The sequence below is a fragment of the Rhineura floridana genome, chromosome 1 (assembly GCF_030035675.1).
Source record: "Rhineura floridana isolate rRhiFlo1 chromosome 1, rRhiFlo1.hap2, whole genome shotgun sequence".
In the NCBI taxonomy this organism is placed as follows: Eukaryota; Metazoa; Chordata; class Lepidosauria; order Squamata; family Rhineuridae; genus Rhineura; species Rhineura floridana.
Genome location: NC_084480.1, coordinates 74,472,030 through 74,491,917, shown reverse-complemented (window position 1 = coordinate 74,491,917; position 19,888 = coordinate 74,472,030). Strand labels below are relative to the sequence as shown.

Below are 19,888 nucleotides of genomic sequence, written 5' to 3'. Positions count from 1 at the left end.
TAGAAGAACTCCCAGACTACAAACCTGCTCCTTCAGGGGGAGTGTAACCCCATCCAGAACAGGTTGAATATCCACCATCTGATCAGAGAAACCGCTCACTAACAGCATCTCAGTCTTGTCTGGATTGAGCTTCAATTTATTAGCTCTCATCCAGTCCATTATTGCGGCCAGGCAACGGTTCAGTACATTGACAGCCTCACCTGAAGAAGATGAAAAGGAGAAGTAGAGCTGCGTGTCATCAGCATACTGATGACTACGCACTCCAAAACTCCTGATGACCACCCCCAGCGGCTTCATATAGATATTAAAGAGCATGGGGGACAGAACTGACCCCTGCGGGACCCCATACTGGAGAACCCAGGGTGTCGAGCAATGCTCCCCAAGCACTACCTTCTGGAGCCGACCTACCAAGTAGGAGCGGAGCCACTGCCAAGCAGTACCTCCCACTCCCAACTCAATAAGTCGCTCCAGAAGGATACCATGGTCGATGGTATCAAAAGCAGCTGATAGATCAAGGAGAATCAACAGGGTTACACTCCCCCCATCCCTCTCCCGACACAGGTCATCATACAGGGCGACCAAGGCTGTCTCAGTATTTTTATTTATTTAATTTAATTTATATACCGCCCTAAGCCCAAGGGCAATCCGGGCCTGAAACCGGATTGAAATGGATCTAGATAATCGGTTTCATCCAAGAGTGTCTGGAGCTGGTTAGCAACCACCCGCTCTAATACCTTGCCCAGGAATGGAACATTCGCTACCGGCCTATAGTTATTTAGGTTTTCTGGGTCCAAGGAAGGCTTCTTTAGAAGTGGTCTAACAGCCGCCTCTTTCAGGCAGCTGGGGACCACTCCCTCTCGTAAAGAGGCATTTATCACTTCCCTGGCCCAGCCGGCTGTTCCATCCCTGCTAGCTTTTACCAGCCAAGAGGGGCAAGGATCCAGAGAAGAAGTGGTCGCACGCACCAGTCCAAGCACCTTGTCGACTTCCTCAAGCTGCACCAATTGAAATTCATCCAATAAATGAGTACAAGACTGTGTTCTGGATACCTCATTAGGTTCAGCTGCTATAATATTGGAGTCTAAGTCCTGGCGGATACATAAAATCTTGTCCTGAAAGTGCCTGGCAAACTCATTACAGCGAGCTTCCGATGACTCTATAATGTCCCGAGGGCCAGAATGTAATAGCCCTCGGACAACTTTAAAAAGCTCTGCTGGGCGGCAGAGAGATGACTTGATAGTAGCAGCAAAATATTGCTTCTTTGCTGCTCTCACCGCTTCTGAGTACCGCTTAGTACAGGCCCTCACCAGTGCAAGATTGTATTCGCCAGGAGTTCGTCTCCATCTGCACTCAAGCCGCCTCCTCTCTTGTTTCATCACTCTCAGCTCCGGGGTATACCACGGAGCTGTATGAGCTCTACATAGGAGGGGGCGTGCAGGAGCGATCGTGTCAACGGCCCGGGTCATTTCCGTGTTCCACAGTTCAACCAGGGCCTCGACAGGAGCGCCAGTCTTCTCAGCCGGAAAAATCCCCAGAGCCTTTTGAAAACCCTCAGGATTCATCAGTCTCCGGGGGCGGACCAACTTAATGGGTCCCTCACCCTTGCAGAGGGGAAAGGCCGCTGCGAGTCTAAACTTCAACAAGCGGTGATCTGTCCATGACAAAGAAATAGATGAAAAATTCCCCAGCTCCAGATCACCCTCTCCATGTCCAGTGGCAAAAATCAGATCAAGAGTATGTCCCGACACATGTGTTGGGCCAATAACAAATTGGGACAGCCCCATGGTTGTCATGGAGGCCATGAAGTCCTGAGCCGCCCCTGATTTAGAAGCCTCGTGGTCTTCCTAGAAATCAAGACATGCTATTAGTATCCATAGTTTGCCTTTGTCCTCTTTAATAACATACTGATCTCTATCTCCCTCAAGTATACTAACACTTCTGTTTTTCCTTTGCCTTTGTCTTCAATACCAAAGGGAATGAAATGGCGTGTATCACATCCAACATGCTTGATTTCATCTCATTATATTATATGAGCTCTTGTTCCTATTTTATTCACGAGTTTCACTGGTGTGTTTGACACATTAGGTGAAGGTTTTTTTGTTACTTTTCATTTTATCTTCGTTACAACCATCTCTTCAGGGCTCTTTCAGATAATTTGGTACTATTACTTGGACACTCTTCTTCAAGGATGCCTCAAGCTACATAATAAACTACCAAAAAACTTCTCTTTTCTATGAAGGAGTGCTTCCATAGCTTTTGCTGTTGCAGTTCATAACCTTGAAGTTAATTTCTTCCATCTCCATTCTCTTAATTTGGGATCCCCAGTACTGTAATGGCAAATTCAGAAGTGCAGGGTCCCTTCATGATAGTCACGCCACTCCCCCTCACAGCCATGCCCCATTTTCCACTTCCCCTCATCGCCCTTGCTCCCCCTGACATCTCGCGAGTCCACAGTCCACTACAACAGACCTCCCTTGGAGCCAATCAGCATGAAAGGGGAGGCTTGTGTTAGCTACTGAGAACAGTCTTCTCAGTGGCTGAATCATCTCCTTTCACTCTAATTGGCTCCAATCAGCACAAAAGGACAGAACTCTTCTTAGTGGCTAACACACTTCCTTTTCATGCTGATTGGCTCATACATAGGGATCTAGCTGGGACAACTGCTCCCAAAAAGGTAACAGGTCTATGACCCCCTGCGATCCTGGATGACTACACCCCTGGAGGTCACCCCACTTCTTTTGGTCTTTAGTCATCATTTTGAATGCTTTCAGAAAATAAATTCTAAAGAAAATAATAAAATTGATTAAAGTAGCTAGCTTTGCCCCAGATAAAGATGCATTATTATGCCGCTAGAAGATGCTTGATTGGGCTTTGGTGGGTCTCATTGGAGAGATTTCGTAGCTGATATGCAGCAATGTGGAATATTTCTCTGTGTGACCTGGCTGGCTTGATCTGATGTACAGATGACAGTGCCCTGGAAGTGTTCTCTGACCCAGAGCACTTCCTTGGCAGCCCTGATACTGTCACCTGTAGGAGCGCACAGGTCTACAGCAGACTGACAATGGGGTGGGATTTATATGTGTGTCCTGATAGTATGAAGCAGTGGTTCCATCCAGAGTTCATATGCACAGCTACTGCAATTTGTGCAGTCATGCCAGCTGCATGTAAGGGCCCTATGTGAAAGCACAAGTTCATTCAGTGCCTACCTATTCCTATTGTGTTGCCAGCCTATCAGCAATATCAAATAGGTGTTACCAATACAGTAGGGCCCCGCTTTACAGCGCTTTGCATTACAGCGATTTGCTAATACAGCGGTCTCAATTAGACGCAATTAGACTAAAGCCCCTTTCATACGGCGCTTGTTCCGCTTTTACAGTGGTTTTCGGGCATCGCGCGCCATTCTATTAAATGGGTTCCGCTTTACAGCGGGGGTCTGGAGCATAACCCGCCATATGAGTGGGGCCCTACTGTAGTCCAAAATGGGCCTAAGCCATCCGTAGGGTTTTGCTATGAATAAGAAATTGCCTTATAGATGTGCATGGGGCAGATTGTTAATGCCAGTTTCTTAAGAACCAAATTAACAGCGTGAATTGTTCCTAGAAGACAATAAAATTTGTATGTAGACACTGGAGCCCTAGTGTAATGCTTGTAGCATTCCATCCCCACTGAGGCTGTACTAGAAGAGGCTCTGGAAATATCTTGGGAAGTCCCCATGTAGGCCATGTTTTACAGCTATCTAATCTTAAGGTTAGAAATGCTTCACTCTCAGGGTTCCCCCCCCAATTCTGTTCTTTTCTATGTGCGGAAACAGAGTAATCTCTTTTCCATGTTCACCTTTTGTCTCGAAACATTTTTCTCTTCTTTTTAGATGTGATGGATTATTAGATCTGCAAATCACGCTTTCCATTTATTCCTTAGCTAACTTTTCTTGGCACAGAAAATGTGACCTTCCTTTTTAAAGTTCTTTACAACAAAATTAATTTATGTGGCGAGAAATAGTTTCTCTTTTCTCCAGCCCTGCAGCCAGACTTGTGCTCTGCTTTGCTTCTCTTGCTTTCTCCCAGTAAGCTTCTTACACACTACCTCCCCACTTGCAGTGGCATTCCTCTTTTAATTGTGCCATGTTCCCTCATTGTCCTCCTTTAACCTGCACAATTCCTCTGCTGTGTTAGCTGAAAGTAAAATTCAGTCGTACTTCACAGCAGTTTTATTCTCCAACCTGAAAATTGTGAGCAAAAGAGATCACTCACAAATGGTTTTAACGAATGGTGCACTGAATCCATGGTTTTTCCCCTCCTCAGATCTGTCTAAATAGTTCACAGTTGACTATTGACGTTGCACCTTGAAATATCAAAATGTATAAGGCCTTTACCAACTTTAACATCAAAATATATAAGTCCAACACCGATACTCCTTGATCGGCAAAATCCTTCCAGGATCACCATTGACTTTCCATTTGTATATAATCTGCTGCCAGTGAACTCTGCCCTGTTCCTTTTTGCTATGCTTCAGCAAGCCCTGGCTTCTACCTTCCACTTTGTCCTGTCCATTTGACTTGAACCATAATTCTGTTGGGCAGAGAATTTCTTTAGTATTATATACAATTTTGAGTGTTTGGTTTATATTACACAGTACAAGCAATAATACACAGTTCCTTTTTCGTTTTCGTTTCCTCCTTGGGTTTTGTTTTGTGGGGGGAGGGGTACACTTGAGGTTATGTTTTCACATAGGAAAGAACTAGGGCTGATGGGGGTTGGAGTCCAACAGCATTAGGAGGGCCACAGATTCCCTATCTCTGCTGTAGAATTTCTGTTATCTGTAGTTTGGAAAGTTGCTCTGATGGTGGAAACTCTATTTACAGAGGAACTTTGGGGGCCAAGGAAAAGTTACCTGAGCTGCTTCTCGGCTGTGCACTGAGCAAAGGTTATTCAGTGGTAATCGTCTTTTTTGGTGAATGCATCAGTTCATGAGGTTGACTTTTTGTCAATGGATAAATTGAATTGAATGCACATCTGCATATTTATCACTATATCAATTGAGTACTATGTACAGTAGCTGAAGAGTAAATATAAATGTTTCAAATACAATCCTAATTCCATTATCTGTTTTGTTACTACTCTGGCTCGGAGGAAAGTAGGAAGAACTTTTTGAAGGTTAGCGTATAGTTATCCATTTGGCCTGCTTCATTGGTTTCCAACCTAGGGACCAGGACCCCCAGGGGAGTTGGGAAGTAATCCTGGGAGGCCATAAAGAGCCAAGAGATTAATTTTTAAAAAAAGACTTCATGTCGGCTGAAACAAACTGAGCAGATGCAAGTGACTTTCATTCCCAGCTCCTTGACCCTTCCCTCCTAAGGAGACCAGCTGCTGATTGCTCTTCCTGGGCTCCCATATCCTTCACCCCTTATGGAGAAGGGTAGCCCCAGCCTTTGAACACTGCAAGGACCGGTGGCAGTAGCAGCAATAGCAAGAGGAGCGTGTAGACATGTTAGAGATGGGGTCCTCATTTTCATTCCGATTTGATTGCATTCCGTCAAACAGGAATGCTGTTCAATTTTGCTCTGGCTGTTTCCACTTTTAGCTGATCCCACTGAAGTGTGTGTGTGTGGGGGGGGGGAGATTGAGATAACACAAGCCTAAATAGCCTCATTCACAAGGAGATTAAGGAGATTTTAATGAAGATTTTCTACCCTTTTAATATCTCTGTAGTTAGTGTAGCATGTTAAATGCTGACAGTCCTTTCTCTCTTGAAGCTTAGATTATTCCAGTGGAGGGGGTGGGTGGGTGTAGAGGAGTGGGGGGTTCTCCGGCCTCGCAATCTCTTCCAACCAACCACCAGACTCTGAACAGCAGCAGCAGCACACACTCCCCTCCCCATGCATTTTCCTGTAGCCCCACACAGGCCGTTACCAAGCTGAGGTGAAGGTGGTGTGACTGGGAGGGGGGGATGAGGGAGAGAAAAGAAGAAGGGAAAATCACTTCTCACCCCTTTGCCTCAGAAAGAGAGGAAGAGAAAGGGGGTGGCAGTTGAGGATTCCACCCTTATGCTCACCATCTACTCCCCTGTTCTCCCTCCCCTGTCACAGGACACCCTCCCTTTAAAGTAAGGGGACAGTCGGGGGGAATGAGGGAAAGAAGAGGAATAGGGCCATGTGTGTCTCTTTGAGGCCTTACTGCCACCACATATCACTCTGTGGAGGGGGTAGAGAGAAAAGGATGCACCTAGTTTGGAATGCAGCCCACTTCAATCCTTCTTTCCTCCCTCCTCCGACCCCCCTGCCCTCATGTTCCAAGTGCCCTTCCTTCCAGCCGCTGCCACCTCTTACTTACTGCCTTCTTTTGACTCACTGAATCTCTCCCCCACCCACAGTTTAACACACCTTTCCCCCCTCTTACCCTGCCCCCTTCCTTTGCATTATTTCTATCTCTTTTTCTTCTCTGACCATTCCCTATTGCCTGCCCCCACCCCAGCGCCCAAGTTTGCACCTATTTTGATTTTGCCTATAGGCTTGCATGAACCACATGTTTAAACTCTCTTCTGCCTATGTTTCTCCATGTGCATGCAAATCGTGATGCTGGCCAGAGTAGCAGGAGGAGCAACGATTAGTATGGGGGGGGGGTCTCAGAATTTTTTTAAGGTTACAGAGAGGGTCCCTTATTCATAAAGGTTGAGAACCACTGGCCTAGTGAAAGGTAGCAGCTTGCTTACTTTTACTCCTCCTGTCTTATTTCTCATTTATGCTTACTGTCAACCCACACTGTGCTCAGTTCAAGATTTTAAGTCGCTTGAGACCCAAACTAGACATGACAGTGGCAGCTTCATATGTTCAAACTCAGATCTGCCTCAGTCATTTGTGTGTGTGTGTGTTCTTTCAGGAGTAAAATGAGATGCTCTAGTCCAGTGCCCGCTAGACCCAGGATCAGGGATTTACATTGCCTTGGTATATACATAACACTAAGCCGCGTTTATTAAACCATAATTTAGTTAACCATTGTTCACTACAGTTGATTATCTGAACCTGGCCCTACAGCTGAACTATGGTTTATTAACTGTGGTTTCACACAGTTGTTAACAAAGGTTTGTTGGTGTTTTATAAACCTTGGTTACCTTTAATCATAGCTTAGCATTATGTGCAAATCCAGGCCTCCCCCATAACTATGGTTAAGGAGCCATTACTGCCCCAAAAGCTACAGACCCATGAGAGAAGAAAAAGCTCAAAATTATAGCCATTCTCTAGGCTGTGATGTAACAAGCCATGGTTTCAGTGATCATCTGTGAGATGCCTCAGCTTTAACCATGGTGCATGAGCTATGGTTAACATTAGCTATGAATTAATTACCTTATGTGTGAACTAGGCCATATTCAGGCTTTTGCTGACACTGGGCACCAACAGAAAACATACCGCTGGCTCGTCCCAGCTTCAGAGGAGGCATTCTTTGTGTTTCTTAGGGAGCTCCACCTGCATCTTCTAAGCTCCCCACTTAGCTCCCTTGTCTCCGATTCCTTGCCTATTTGCTCACTTTCACTTTCTCACCCACATAGTGGGATGGCGGCAGTGACTTTTGCTGCTACCAGCTCCCCCTCCAACTCCTCCCTCTCCCAGTCACAGTGAGGAAGAACACTTTTGCCTCTTGCTCACCCGTCCATACTTTTACTTCCTCAGTTACATGCCAGCTGGACCCAATAGAATGGTGGCAGCAGCTGCTCCTTCTCATTGCTATCCACTGCCATCTTGTTGGATCTAGAATAGAGATGTAAAATTTCCAGAAATTTTGAAGCCCTGGGGGGGGGAAACATTTTGGTGGGTTTTTTTGAGGGGGAATTTAGGGGGAAATTGAAAAATATGCAGTAGGGGCTTTGTTAGCACCCCTCGCAAATTGAAAGTCATTTTGTTCACTTTAGGAACATAAAATGTATTGTGTATAACTCTGTTTGCCTGTGAAATTGTAATATTTGGTATATTAAAAGTACTATTTATTCAGACAATAATAACAAATTGAAATTACTTTTTAAATTTTTTGTTATAAATTGAACTACAAGCTGCTGAATTATAAGGAACCTAGCATCTCTTTGGTTTTGCCAGTTTATGAGAAGTGGACAAAAACAATAAAAACAGAAGATTTACTGATTTACTTAGTAAGTTATTTACTTATTAATTTTTTATCCTGGCCTTCCTCCCAAAGGAGCCCAAGGTGGCAAACCTGCAGTAAAACAAAGATGATTGTTATGTATTATGAACATTATGTTCCTTCCAGTCCTCTAAGATGTTAAGCAGACATAAAGCACTCATTTCCATAGAAAGAGCAGAGAAAAGAGGGGGCAGGGAAACAAAAGACTCAATGAATACCACATAATATTGAATCAGTCTCTCTGTCACTTTATGCTTCTTTGCATTGTTCTGTACTTTCTTCCACTCCCAGTCCTTTGAGACCTAGTCAAGGGAACAGAAACGGATTAATCAACTATGCCAACAAGAGGAAGGCCACAAGCAAAAACGGCACTGAATCCTTCTTACTTCTCTTGTGTCAATGACAGTGCCTCCTAGAGGCAGAAATGTTTTAGTGTGCAACTCAGGACTTGCTTGTCCTCATGCACAGGAATTCCAGTGATTGGATACTATTCATAATCTTGCTTCAAAGTCTTCCTTTTGAAATTTTGAAAATTGAAATAATTTTGGGGCAGTAAATATATGAACACTTTGTCTTAAACATTTTGTTCATCATTTTAAAAGAAAATATTTGATAGGCCTAGTTTTGGCACAGAAACTGCCTTGGTCACCTTGTATGATGACCTATTTTGGGAGAGAGATAGGGAGTGTGTCCCTGTTAATTTTCCGTGATCTTTCAGCAGCGTTCAATACCTACCAAAATGGCATTCCTCTGGAACAGCTGTCTGAGTTGGGGGGGTACTAATTTGCAGTGGTTCCAGCCCTACTTGGATGGCCATCTTCAGAGAATGGTGCTTGGGGAATGTTGCTTGGCCCAGTGGGAGCTTTCAGTATGAGGTTCCGTAGGATTCAGTTCTATCCCCAAGACTGTTTAACATGTACATGAAATCGCTGAGTGGGATTATCTGGGGTTTGGGGGTACATTGTCAGCAATATGCTGATAACACACATCTCTGCTTCTCCTTTACATCTGCAAGTGTGGCAGTGGATGTGTTAGATCAATATATTGCCTTGATAATGGACTGGATGAGAGCCAATAAACTGAAGCTTAATCCAGACACCACTGAGGCACTGTTAAATGGGTGGTTCCCTAGACAGGATAGATGGGAACTTGCTCTGGATGGGGATTACAGTCCCTCTGAAGGAGCAGATACATAGCTTGGGAATGCTTCTGGATCCATTACTGTCACCTGAGGCTAAGGTGGCCTTGGTGGCGCACAGTGCCTTCCATTAGCTTCAGTTGGTGACCCAGCTGTGCCCCTATCTGAACAGGGACAGCCTAACTTCTGTTGTCTGTGTTCTAGTAACCTCTGAGGTGGACTACTGCGGGGCATTATATGTGGGTCTGCCTTTGAAGAATGTTTAGAACCTGCAGCTCGTGCAGAATTCGGCGGTCAGATTGTTGACTGCGGCAGGTCAGCCAGAACACACAACACCAATTCTGGCACAACTGCACTAGTTACCAATTACTTTGTAGACTCAGTTCAAATTGGTTTTGACATATAAAGCCTTATGTGGCTCAGAACCCCAATACCTTAAGGACTGCCTCTTCCCACATGAACCGACCCAGACCCTGCAGTTGTCATCTGAGGCTCCCATGGGAATTCTGAAGGGTGGCCTTTTCAATGTGTCCCCCCCCCCAAATAGTCATTGTAGATAATACTGAACTAGATGAACCTATGTTCTGATTCGGTATAAGGCAGCTTCCTATGTTCTTCATTAGAACCAGTTTTAACCATTAGTTGAAACTTGATTTGATGCTTATATAAGATAATTATCCATAAAATATATAGTACACTGTAGTAAATGTCTTCATTTTTGGATGGCCAGATGCAAAAAAAGAAGGCTCCAACATCTTTAATAGTGGTGTAGGAGAGGGAATTTCAGTAGGTATAGCTTGCATGACATGAAGCTCACATAGCTCACTCACAGGGCTGGCACCAGGCATGACTGGGCCCTTGGGCGCCAGCCTTCTCCAGGCCTGTAGCACCTGCCTGTATGCCCCACCTGCCTCTCCTGCTGCAGTGAATGCTTTGCACCCTATGAGCATGCCTATCATCAACCAAGATAGTGATGGGGGCTCCCCTAATGGGCTGATGCCTCCGCTGCCATCTTGGTTGATGGCAAGTATGTGTGCACTGTGCACAGCATTCACCACAATGGGAGAGGTAGGTGGGCATCGCGGGTCTGCACAGTTGTATGGGGGGTACCTGGGAGCTCCCTCTGTGATCCATGGCAGGGTTGGGAGTGTTTCAATAAACAGTTGGACATTCAAGGAAATTTCCCCATAAAACTGCATGTTTATTTCCCCCCCTTTTTTTTTTGGTTAAGGTGTTGTACTACGACCTGGGAGACCAGGGTTCAAATCCCCACACAGCCATGAAGCTCACTGGGTGACCTTGGGCCAGTCACTGTCTCTCAGCCTCAGAGGAAGGCAATGGTAAACATCCTCTGAATACCGCTTACCATGAAAACCCTATTCATAGGATCGCTATAAGTCGGAATCGACTTGAAGGCAGTCCATTTCCATTTTTTAATTTTTTATGCTAGTAATATAGGGAAGATCAGCTCTTGATTTCCCTTGTGGCACCAGTTGCTGTGCTGAAGAAGGCCTTTTGTTTTTGTTTGTTTACATATTTGTCTGAGGCAAAGCTTATGATCTTGTATGAAGAAATGAAATGCCATTTGGCTCTTGCAAGCTTTTTTCTTTCCTTTTCCAGTCCTAAACCCATTTTGAGGTCAGGTCTTCTTTATTCTAATAACTTTGGTTGTATGTTTAATTGTGTATAATAAGGACAGTGGAGCTGTTCAGCAACATTTGGGGTACTGAGTTACTAGGCTGATTTTGGGGGCACTTTTTTCCTAATTGACTGCATTTCTAGCATTTATCCACCCTGCAGTGCTGCATTTTATCTGTAGCTTCTAAAGTATAAATAAATTATTTACATTTCAATCACTTTGGGTTTTTAATGTGATGAGGTCATCCTAGGATGTTTCTTTACAAAGAATTATCTCAAACTACTTTATTATATTAAAACCATTAGCACAATATCCTGTATTTTCGATTCAGTGACCCAGTTCGGATGAACTTTCCTAACTTCATAAGCCATAGTTTATAAGTCCGGGAACAAGCATTGTGTTCAAACACTCCTCCCTCTCATCCTCTACTGTTGCACCAGCTTCAGTACTTGATTCCTGGTTTGTATCAAGCCAGAGTTCCCCATTAAGTCTGAACCATAAAACTCTGTTTTAATCCTAGTTATCAAACCAGAATAATAAACCAGGACCTTATTATGATGGGGGGAGAGGAGGAGCATGCAAGCCTGCTACTTGTTCCCTGCTTCATAAACCATGAATTATTGAAGACACTTTGGAATGCCATTTTATTCTAGTAGCTTTCCAGTGGACTTCTTGAGGCTTGCAGTAAATTTGTTAGATTTATTAGTGTTTTGAGCTTTGTTGTTTAGGCTCAGTTAGCTTACACCTGAGTCTGACTTTTTCAAGGACAGGTTCTGCTTTGTTTTTCAGGAACTGCATTTCTGGGGATGGTGTCTGTGTATGCACAGCGTACTTCGATATTCATCCTTTCTGTGATATAGTAAAGTCAATGTGTGTTTGCTTTTTAAATAATTCATCTTAGATATTGTTAACCCTTTGTTCAAGGATCTCCAGGAGCAGCCAGCACAATGGGGTGGTGCCATGCTGCTGCCTTCCCGGCTGCTCTCAGAAGGGTGGCAACATGACACTGGCCCACCACACCAGCCCCTCCTGAGAATTTTTACCTCTTCAGTCTCATTCTCCCTCCCATCAACCCTTCATGCAGATGTTGGCTGCATCAGTCAGACTTTTCTTGGCTCTGAATTCTCACTTTTCCCAGTTTGCCAGAGTAGTGAGAGGGGAGTCCATTCACTTGTTACATTCTGGAGGGAAATTTCTAATCCATACGATGGCTTGGATTTTCTTCACAGATCCCTCCCTCTTTGCCCTGATGCAGGAGAAGGAAATGAGTAGACTGGAATGTGCTGTGTTTATTTAAGCTTAATATCTTCTCAGTTATCTGATCTGTTTTGAAAATAAATTATTGCTTTGGGCCGATTATCAGGGATAGAATGCATTCAGATAAATATGGAACTGCATGGTTCACTTGCAATTTCTCCTTGCGTTAAAGGGGAAGAGACAGAGCATCCGTGTGCACTTGAGCATCTTACTTGGGTTGAGATCTCTCCTTAGAGGGTAATGAGTGTACAAGCCCCAAGATTGTTTCACCTCGTTGGACACACATGGAACTATTTTTAAAAACAGGAAACAGAAAGTAAGCTCTAAGCTAGAAGTCCATATTCTGTGAAAACTGTAACTGCCACCTTTTAATCATAGTAGGGCTGATAGTATTAGTTTTCCTTGCATTTAGCATTCTTTTTGCTGAATAAGTTGAATGCATAAAACAATTTCTGGCCATAATCCAGAGGCACACCTGTGGATTCTACATGGTTCATCAGTTCCCCCCCCGCCCCCAATGTTTTATTGCCAAGTTGCCTTTGGAGTGATGCTGTGGGGAAGGGGCACACACACACGAAAATGATTTGTGGTCTGGAAGGATTCCTCTGCTGAAACAGGTTCTTATAAAATAATTCCTACACCCATAGCTCTTGTGCATATCTAAATATGGTCATTACTGACTTTCCTCTTTCAACAAGCTTTTTAAGCAGAGACCTTATCCCAGTGTGCATCTGTGCTGGAATTGATTTTTAATATGTTTTTAAAGATGTTTTGTTTTAATATTTTTTAAGGATGCTTTTGTTTTAATATATTTTAAAGTCTGTTTTTATGATGTTTTGGGGTATTTTTGGTGCTTTTGTTTGCTCCTACTGGAAGGGCAGGATATAAATTTAATAATAAAGAAATACTGGTGGTGCATACCTGTATCTTTTGCTTATGCACAACATGTGCCTAAGTTCATGTCATTTTATTCATCTGAACTCTGGGGAGGCTACACTTGTGAGATCCCATACAGTTACTCCTTTCCTTTCTCCACCACAACTTTTGTCAGAATTAACTGTTCATGTTGCTGGGATGCCACACTAGAGTTGCGTAAGACAATAATGGATCCATTACTCCATCCCCTGGCATTTTTCTCTTTCACATATACTTTTTTGTGCTTCTTTCAGTGTTTCCATTGAATCTGACCTCAAAGCAAAGTTATTGATATGGACAGAAAGACAGATTGCTTTCAAGAAATATGTCTGTGTTGTATAAAACTAGGTAGTACTAGAAATTGCTTTGTAGCAGCCAAAGGATCAATGGAAAGCTTTTACATCTGAACTTTTCCAAGCTTTTTTTTAAAAAAAAATCAATAACCACAAGCTAAAGCAGAATTTGGCTACTGCAGCCAGTACTTCTCATTAGACTAAGTACAAAGGAAAACCAATGATTTTGTCTTAATATTGTGTGTTCTTCCAGGTTCGAGAACTGCAGACACGTTTACAAAGTGTCCAGGCAACTGGCCCATCGAGTCCAGGTCGTCTCACTCCTGCCAACCGTCCCATTAACCCTAGCACAGGTGAACTGAGCACAAGCAGCAGCAGTAATGACATCCCCATTGCCAAGGTGAGCCCTTCTGCATTGCTACAGTGCCTCTCATTATTTGGAAGAAGCAGCCTTTGCTGTGCACAGCTGCTGTACAGGCATGCAGTTAACTGGGAAGTATAAGCCAGAATGCCAGGGGAAATTTCAAGGATCCTAAGTGAGCCTGCAAACTTGAGTTGCAAGGAAACCTAAAGTGCTAAGGATGTTAAGCCTCTGTTACTCACAACACACATGCCAGTTTATATCAATCAACTTAACTTAGAATTTTTAGATGTGTCAAGAAGAGGAATATTTTGCGTAGTTGTGCAAAAGCTACACATGACACCTGCATCACTAATGTTTTGTGTTGGGTTTTTCCCTTTCTAGATCGCCGAACGAGTAAAACTCTCAAAGACAAGATCAGAATCTTCAGCATCTGACCGCCCAGTCCTTGGGTCAGAAATCAGCAGTATAGGGGTGAGTGTTAATACTAATAAAGGAATGTTTGAATTTTGCAGCAATATCTGCCTTCATCTTAAAGGAAATACAAATTCTATAAATACAAAATCCTTACATAAGAATTTTTATATATTGTTGTGCATCGCTTTGATATTTTACATGAGAAGGTGGTATATAAATACTCTTATAAAGTATAAATAAATAAATAAATAAGGGACAGCCCTGCTGAATTGGACCAGAGGTCCATCTAGTCCAGCATCCTGTTCTTATAGTGGCCAGCCATGTGCCCTCCCCACTTGTGCTCCCCAGCAACTGGTATTCAGAGGCACACCGTCTGTGATACTGGAGGTAAGTACATGATCATCATTGATAACCTTATCCTTCATGAATTTGTCTAAACTCCTTTTAGTTGGTGGCCACATACCTTGTGGTAGCAAATTCCATAGGTTGATGTGTTGTGTGAAGTTTATTCTGAAGCTTCCAACATTCATCGTTGTTGAATGACCCTAGTTCTAGTAGGAAAAACACTCCTTATACGGGATTTTTTGTTGCTCTTTTCTGCAACTTTTTCAGCTCTGCTATATTGTTTTTGAGGTGTAGTGTTCTATTTTCACTCCTTTCATAATGATCCCTAATATGGAATTTGTCTTTTTGGCAGCTGCCACATACTGAGTTGACATTTTCATCTGAGGATATCAAGCAACAACTTAAAATTAAGATGGTGTACACCCTAAGCTAGATGTGAGAGAATACATTCTTATCTCTTTTCACAGTACTTCCATGTAAAACATTCATAACTGCATTATTGGTTCAATTTTTTATCAGTATTCAAAGCAGCAAAATCCTTGTGTTTAGGGTTTCTTGGTTTTTGAAAGGATAGCACTTTTTCCAATCAATAGTGCTTGAACAACATTACTCTTCAAAAACTGCCTTGCTATAAGGAATTCCAGGAGAAAAACAAGATTATATCCTATGAAGCCTGGTTCGATATCTGAAGCCTAATTATTTTATAATTCAGCTGGTTGTTGAGTTTGTTTTATTGTTAGGATTATTTTTAATTTTATTATTATTATTATTATTATTATTATTATTAATCAATACCATCAACCGTGGTATTCTTCTGGAGCGGCTGTCTGAGTTGGGGGTGGATGGCACTGCTTTGTAGCTATTCTGGTTCTATTTTGATGGTCACTTTCAGAAGGTGGTGCTTGGGGAGTATTGCTCGGCCCCATAGAGCCTTCAGTGTGAGGTTCTGCAGAGTTCGATTTTATCCCCCATGCTATTCAACGTCTGCATGAAACCCTTGAGTGGAGTCATCTGGAGATTTGCAGTATTTTTGGAGTATGCTTCCTTTTTATTTATTTATTTATATATATATTTATATACAGTAGGGCTCCACTCATACGGCAGGTTCCATTCCAGGCCCCCGCCGAAAAGCGAAAACCGCCAGAAAGTGGGGCCGTACTCAGCTGTAGCGTGTGAGCTCCCCACCGTACAGCTGATCGCACGATCAGCTGTAGTGCAGGGAGCTCTAGCCGCCGTGCTCCAGCTGACAGCGATGAGCTGTAGCGCGCGAGCTCCGCATGCTACAGCTGATCGTGCCCTACAGCTGATCAGCTGGAGCACGTGATCAGCTGATATCTGTCAGTTGGAGCGTGGTGGCTGGAGCTCCCCGCACTACAGCTGATCGCCCCGCTGGCGCCACCGTATCAGTGGAACGCCGAAAAGCAGGACGCCGACAAGCGGGGCCCTACTGTATATATAGTTCAGGATCCCAGTACTTCGAGGACAGCCTCTCCCCATATGAACCAACCCAGACCCTGCATTCGGCATCTGAAGGCTTTTGTGTGCCCCCTCCAAGGAAGGTGCAGAGGGTGGCAACATGAGTACAGGCCTTCTCAGTGGTCCCCCCCCCCCGCTTATGGAACACTCTCCCCAGGAACGCACACTTGGCATCATCATTATCTATCTTTAGGCACCAGGCAAACACATTTATCTTCTCCGAGGCATTTATCTTTTAATTTTGGAGGGTTTTTGGAGGCCTTTTGATGTTGTAGCCTATTTTAGGAGGTTGGCTGTCCCAAATCCTTTTAAATTTATGTACTGTCTTTTTAACTTTCTATTTGTTTTAGTATTCTTACATTGGTTTTAATATTTTTAATGATTGTAAGTAACGTTGGGTTCACGTTTGTGAAGAAAAGTGACTAATAAATTTCATAAATAATCAAAATAACAAATACAAATTGTTTTGACAATGTGGATGCTTTCATGTGGGAAGTGATTCCCCTTTTTTGGCTCTGGAATGCTGTAAACAACTTTATTTTACCCACTCGCTCAAAGAGAGGAGTGAAACAGGCATGGTTAGCCTTCATGTGCTAGCATGCAGCTGGTGCACAGTCCCTTCTGCCTTTAAATGATGTTTGCTAACACCTTTCCATTAACACTCCATTATGCGAACTTAGCTCGACTTTCATTGCAGGTATCTAGTAGTGTAGCAGAACACCTAGCCCATTCTCTTCAAGACTGTTCCAACATCCAGGAAATCTTCCAGACACTCTACTCACATGGATCTGCTATCTCTGAAAGCAAAATCCGAGAATTTGAAGTGGAAACTGAGCGGTTGAACAGGTAAGATGAGAAATGTTACATGTAGAGTGGTGTTTTGCTTAGAGTGGATGCCCTCTTTAATTTTAGTTCAAAATTGGGAAAATCCAGCTGGATCATGTAGTCTTGGGAAAATCTGTGTTCAGTGTGAATAAAGTAACAAATAAGATTTGCTTGTCAGGATAACCATACAGCAATGCTTTGGAACCGGGCTTTCAGAGCACAAATCTTTTTGAGTACTTATTCATAGAAAACGTTTTGCATATGTATATAGGCATAGCACTAACTTACAAGGGAAAATTCAACATCTGGAAAACATATCATGGTAATCAGCTCTTACTTTCAGTTGATTAACTTGATTTGTTATCCCCATCATTTTGGTGTGTGTGAATTATGCTTGTGCTAGCTGCATATAAATGTGGAAAAATGTGATGAAAAGGAGAGCTTAATCTGAATTAATAGCTTTCTTTCAACAAGATAATTTAGTCATCAGCATTAGGCCATGAAGTAATTTGTTAGGATTTGCATATTATTCTACTGGTCTTAGCAACAGCTGGTGTTGTCTCCTGAGGAACCTGAAATACAGTTTTCAAGTTAATTTGTATAGATTAGTGAGATAATTTTAGCAGAGGTAAGTAAGTGCTGCTGGCATCATTGTACTTCTTCAGTGTTGACAGTCAAGGCAATGTATTGTATCTAAATATACAGAAATAATACCCAAAATGTATCATGTCCTGTTCCACCTTCTTGGAAACTGCACAGGCAAAGGTGCAGGGCTGATTGGAGGTGCATGCAAACCCCACGTTTGGTAGGAATATGGGTTTTTACCTGCCCCACACCTGTTGACATAGGGGAAACTTTTTTGTACAATTCCCTCCGAGAGCGAATTGTCATCAAGTCCCATTGCTCCTGGGGAGACTTACTCTACTCTATTCAAAGTGCATAGCTGCAGGAAATGCTGCACACTAGCTACACCAGCTGTGTGCAGCTGGATGACCGAGCTTTTTCAAAGGAAATATTTTTTTTACTAACTTACCAGGCAGAAGCAGTACTGCAGCCCTCTGACATCCCATAAGGGGATGCACAGGGCTGCCAGTTTTGAAGTACATTCTTAATCGGGATCAGGATCCATCCAGATCAGATCAGATGAGTCCACTTTGGAATCAGACTTCTGCAGGTTCTTTTTCCAGTGTAGGGCGGGCAGCCAGGGCTTGGCAAAATGACCTTGTGGATCAAATGGGAAGGCCCTGTGAGCTTAATTCAGCTGATAGTCAGGAGGCTGCCCACCACTGATCTGCATCACTGGTGTAGGGAGTTACACAGATTGCTTCCATAGCAGCCTCCTCCTTGCCTCTTGAAAAGCTGCTTTCGAAAAACTTCTCCAATTTTGAAAACCGTTTCAAAAGCAGTTTGTGATGATGCATCTAGGGAGCTGGTTGTGGGGAAGAATAAAAGCTGTAAGCTCCACTCTCTATGCATGAGCTCATGCACACATATCTGAAAGTAGTCTAAGGAACTCAGCCTGTGCTTCCTACCCAAAAAGATGAGTTCTTGATGAACTACTTGGGCCAAATAGCTTCCAAACTGGTTTAAAGCAAAAGAAAACCCAAGGTGGAAACAGAAGAGTGAGATGGGCATTAGTAAATACACTTTCATGACATTTGGCTATATAAGCAAGCTCCATATTGTTACGTTTTTTAAAAAATTGGGTTTTATTAGTGAAGCCCTCGTCTTCATAGAAGTTGCTCACACAGTCTGCAATATTTATTTTTTCCATGCACTTTCAGTAATGGATTAAAATAATTTAGCCCAGATTATCTTTCACATTTTAAGATGGAATCACTTGGAGAATGTTCAGGGCAGGTAGGACTGAGTTTGTGCTTTATGAAAGTTTAAATATGGTTTTCTTCTCCATAGCCGCATTGAGCATTTAAAATCTCAGAATGATTTATTGACAATAACTCTGGAAGAATGTAAGAGTAATGCTGAGAGGATGAGTATGCTGGTTGGAAAATATGAATCCAATGCCACAGCCCTCAGGCTCGCATTGCAATACAGGTATGTTGATGGAGAATGCAAGAGATAAAATAAATGAGGTAATACATTTTCTTGTGTTACTTGTTTGCTATATAGTAAGAGACTGCACGGTTTTGAACTACACAGAGTGTTCTGTTTTTCCTCTTAATTTTATTTACTTCTTTACTTTGTACTATTACGATTAGGACACTGTATTCAGCATGTGTTGGAGGAGATAGAGAGTAGGAAGACAGCTTTACATTTCATGCTCTGTGCTTTGGAGAAGCATTACCAGTTTGTATACATACATATGCAAGAAGAACTAAGCAAAGCTACATGCTTATAAGGGAAAAAAAGTGTTGCCAGCACTGAAAGTTGCCTTGGGGAAACTTAAAATGATTATCTGTTGGCGGTATCTAGAGGCTGAAGCAAAATACAGTAAACAAACCACCAAGTAAATATTTTCTGGCCCTTTAATGCACGTTCATCCCAACCATTGTTCCATCTTTTTGCTATGGCAATCTCTGATGTTTCAAGGGGAATGGGATGAGATTCTCCTATCTCAGAGGAAAATAAAAGCCTTCTAGACTTGAGTATCTCCATTCTGTGCAATGTCTGCACTGAAAGTGGAAGTTCTCCGACCCAAAGTTATTATTCTGTGTTTTGTAGTCATACCACCCTTTCTCTTACAATAGCAAGTCAAACTGTTAATTAAATAAGGTGGAGACTGGCTAGGGACACCATGCCTAGATTGCAAGAAGGTGCTAGTTTCCCAACAAGCAGAGAGAGAGGAAATGACATAGTTCCAGGCATCACTTCCCTGTTGCTCTATCTTTACCTATATTGTTTTCCTCTTTCTAAGCTGCATATCCTTACTGGATTGTTGTTGTTTTTCCAGTGAACAGTGCATTGAAGCGTATGAGTTGCTGTTAGCATTGGCAGAAAGTGAACAGTCTCTCATTCTTGGACAATTCAGAGCTGCAGGTGTCGGGTCTGTTGGTAAGAGCCCAATAAGTCACTTTCTCCCTAAATTCCATTCTGTACTTCATTTGCCATCCATCATCCTCAAAGGGTAAATTG

At 42.9% G+C, this 19,888-nt stretch overlaps 1 protein-coding gene across 5 annotated transcripts in view; it reads left to right on the top strand.

Annotated features, from left to right (window-relative positions):
• The window catches only part of MCC (MCC regulator of WNT signaling pathway), a 387,038-nt gene that overhangs the window by 314,083 nt on the left and 53,067 nt on the right, over positions 1–19,888 (top strand). For all 5 annotated transcript variants that reach the window (XM_061624167.1, XM_061624176.1, XM_061624184.1 and 2 more), the window contains 5 exons: positions 13,625–13,771; positions 14,117–14,206; positions 16,668–16,816; positions 18,710–18,850; positions 19,707–19,807. In XM_061624167.1, coding sequence (XP_061480151.1) covers positions 13,625–13,771; positions 14,117–14,206; positions 16,668–16,816; positions 18,710–18,850; positions 19,707–19,807 — 628 coding nt within the window. The remainder of the gene's footprint in view (positions 1–13,624; positions 13,772–14,116; positions 14,207–16,667; positions 16,817–18,709; positions 18,851–19,706; positions 19,808–19,888) is intronic.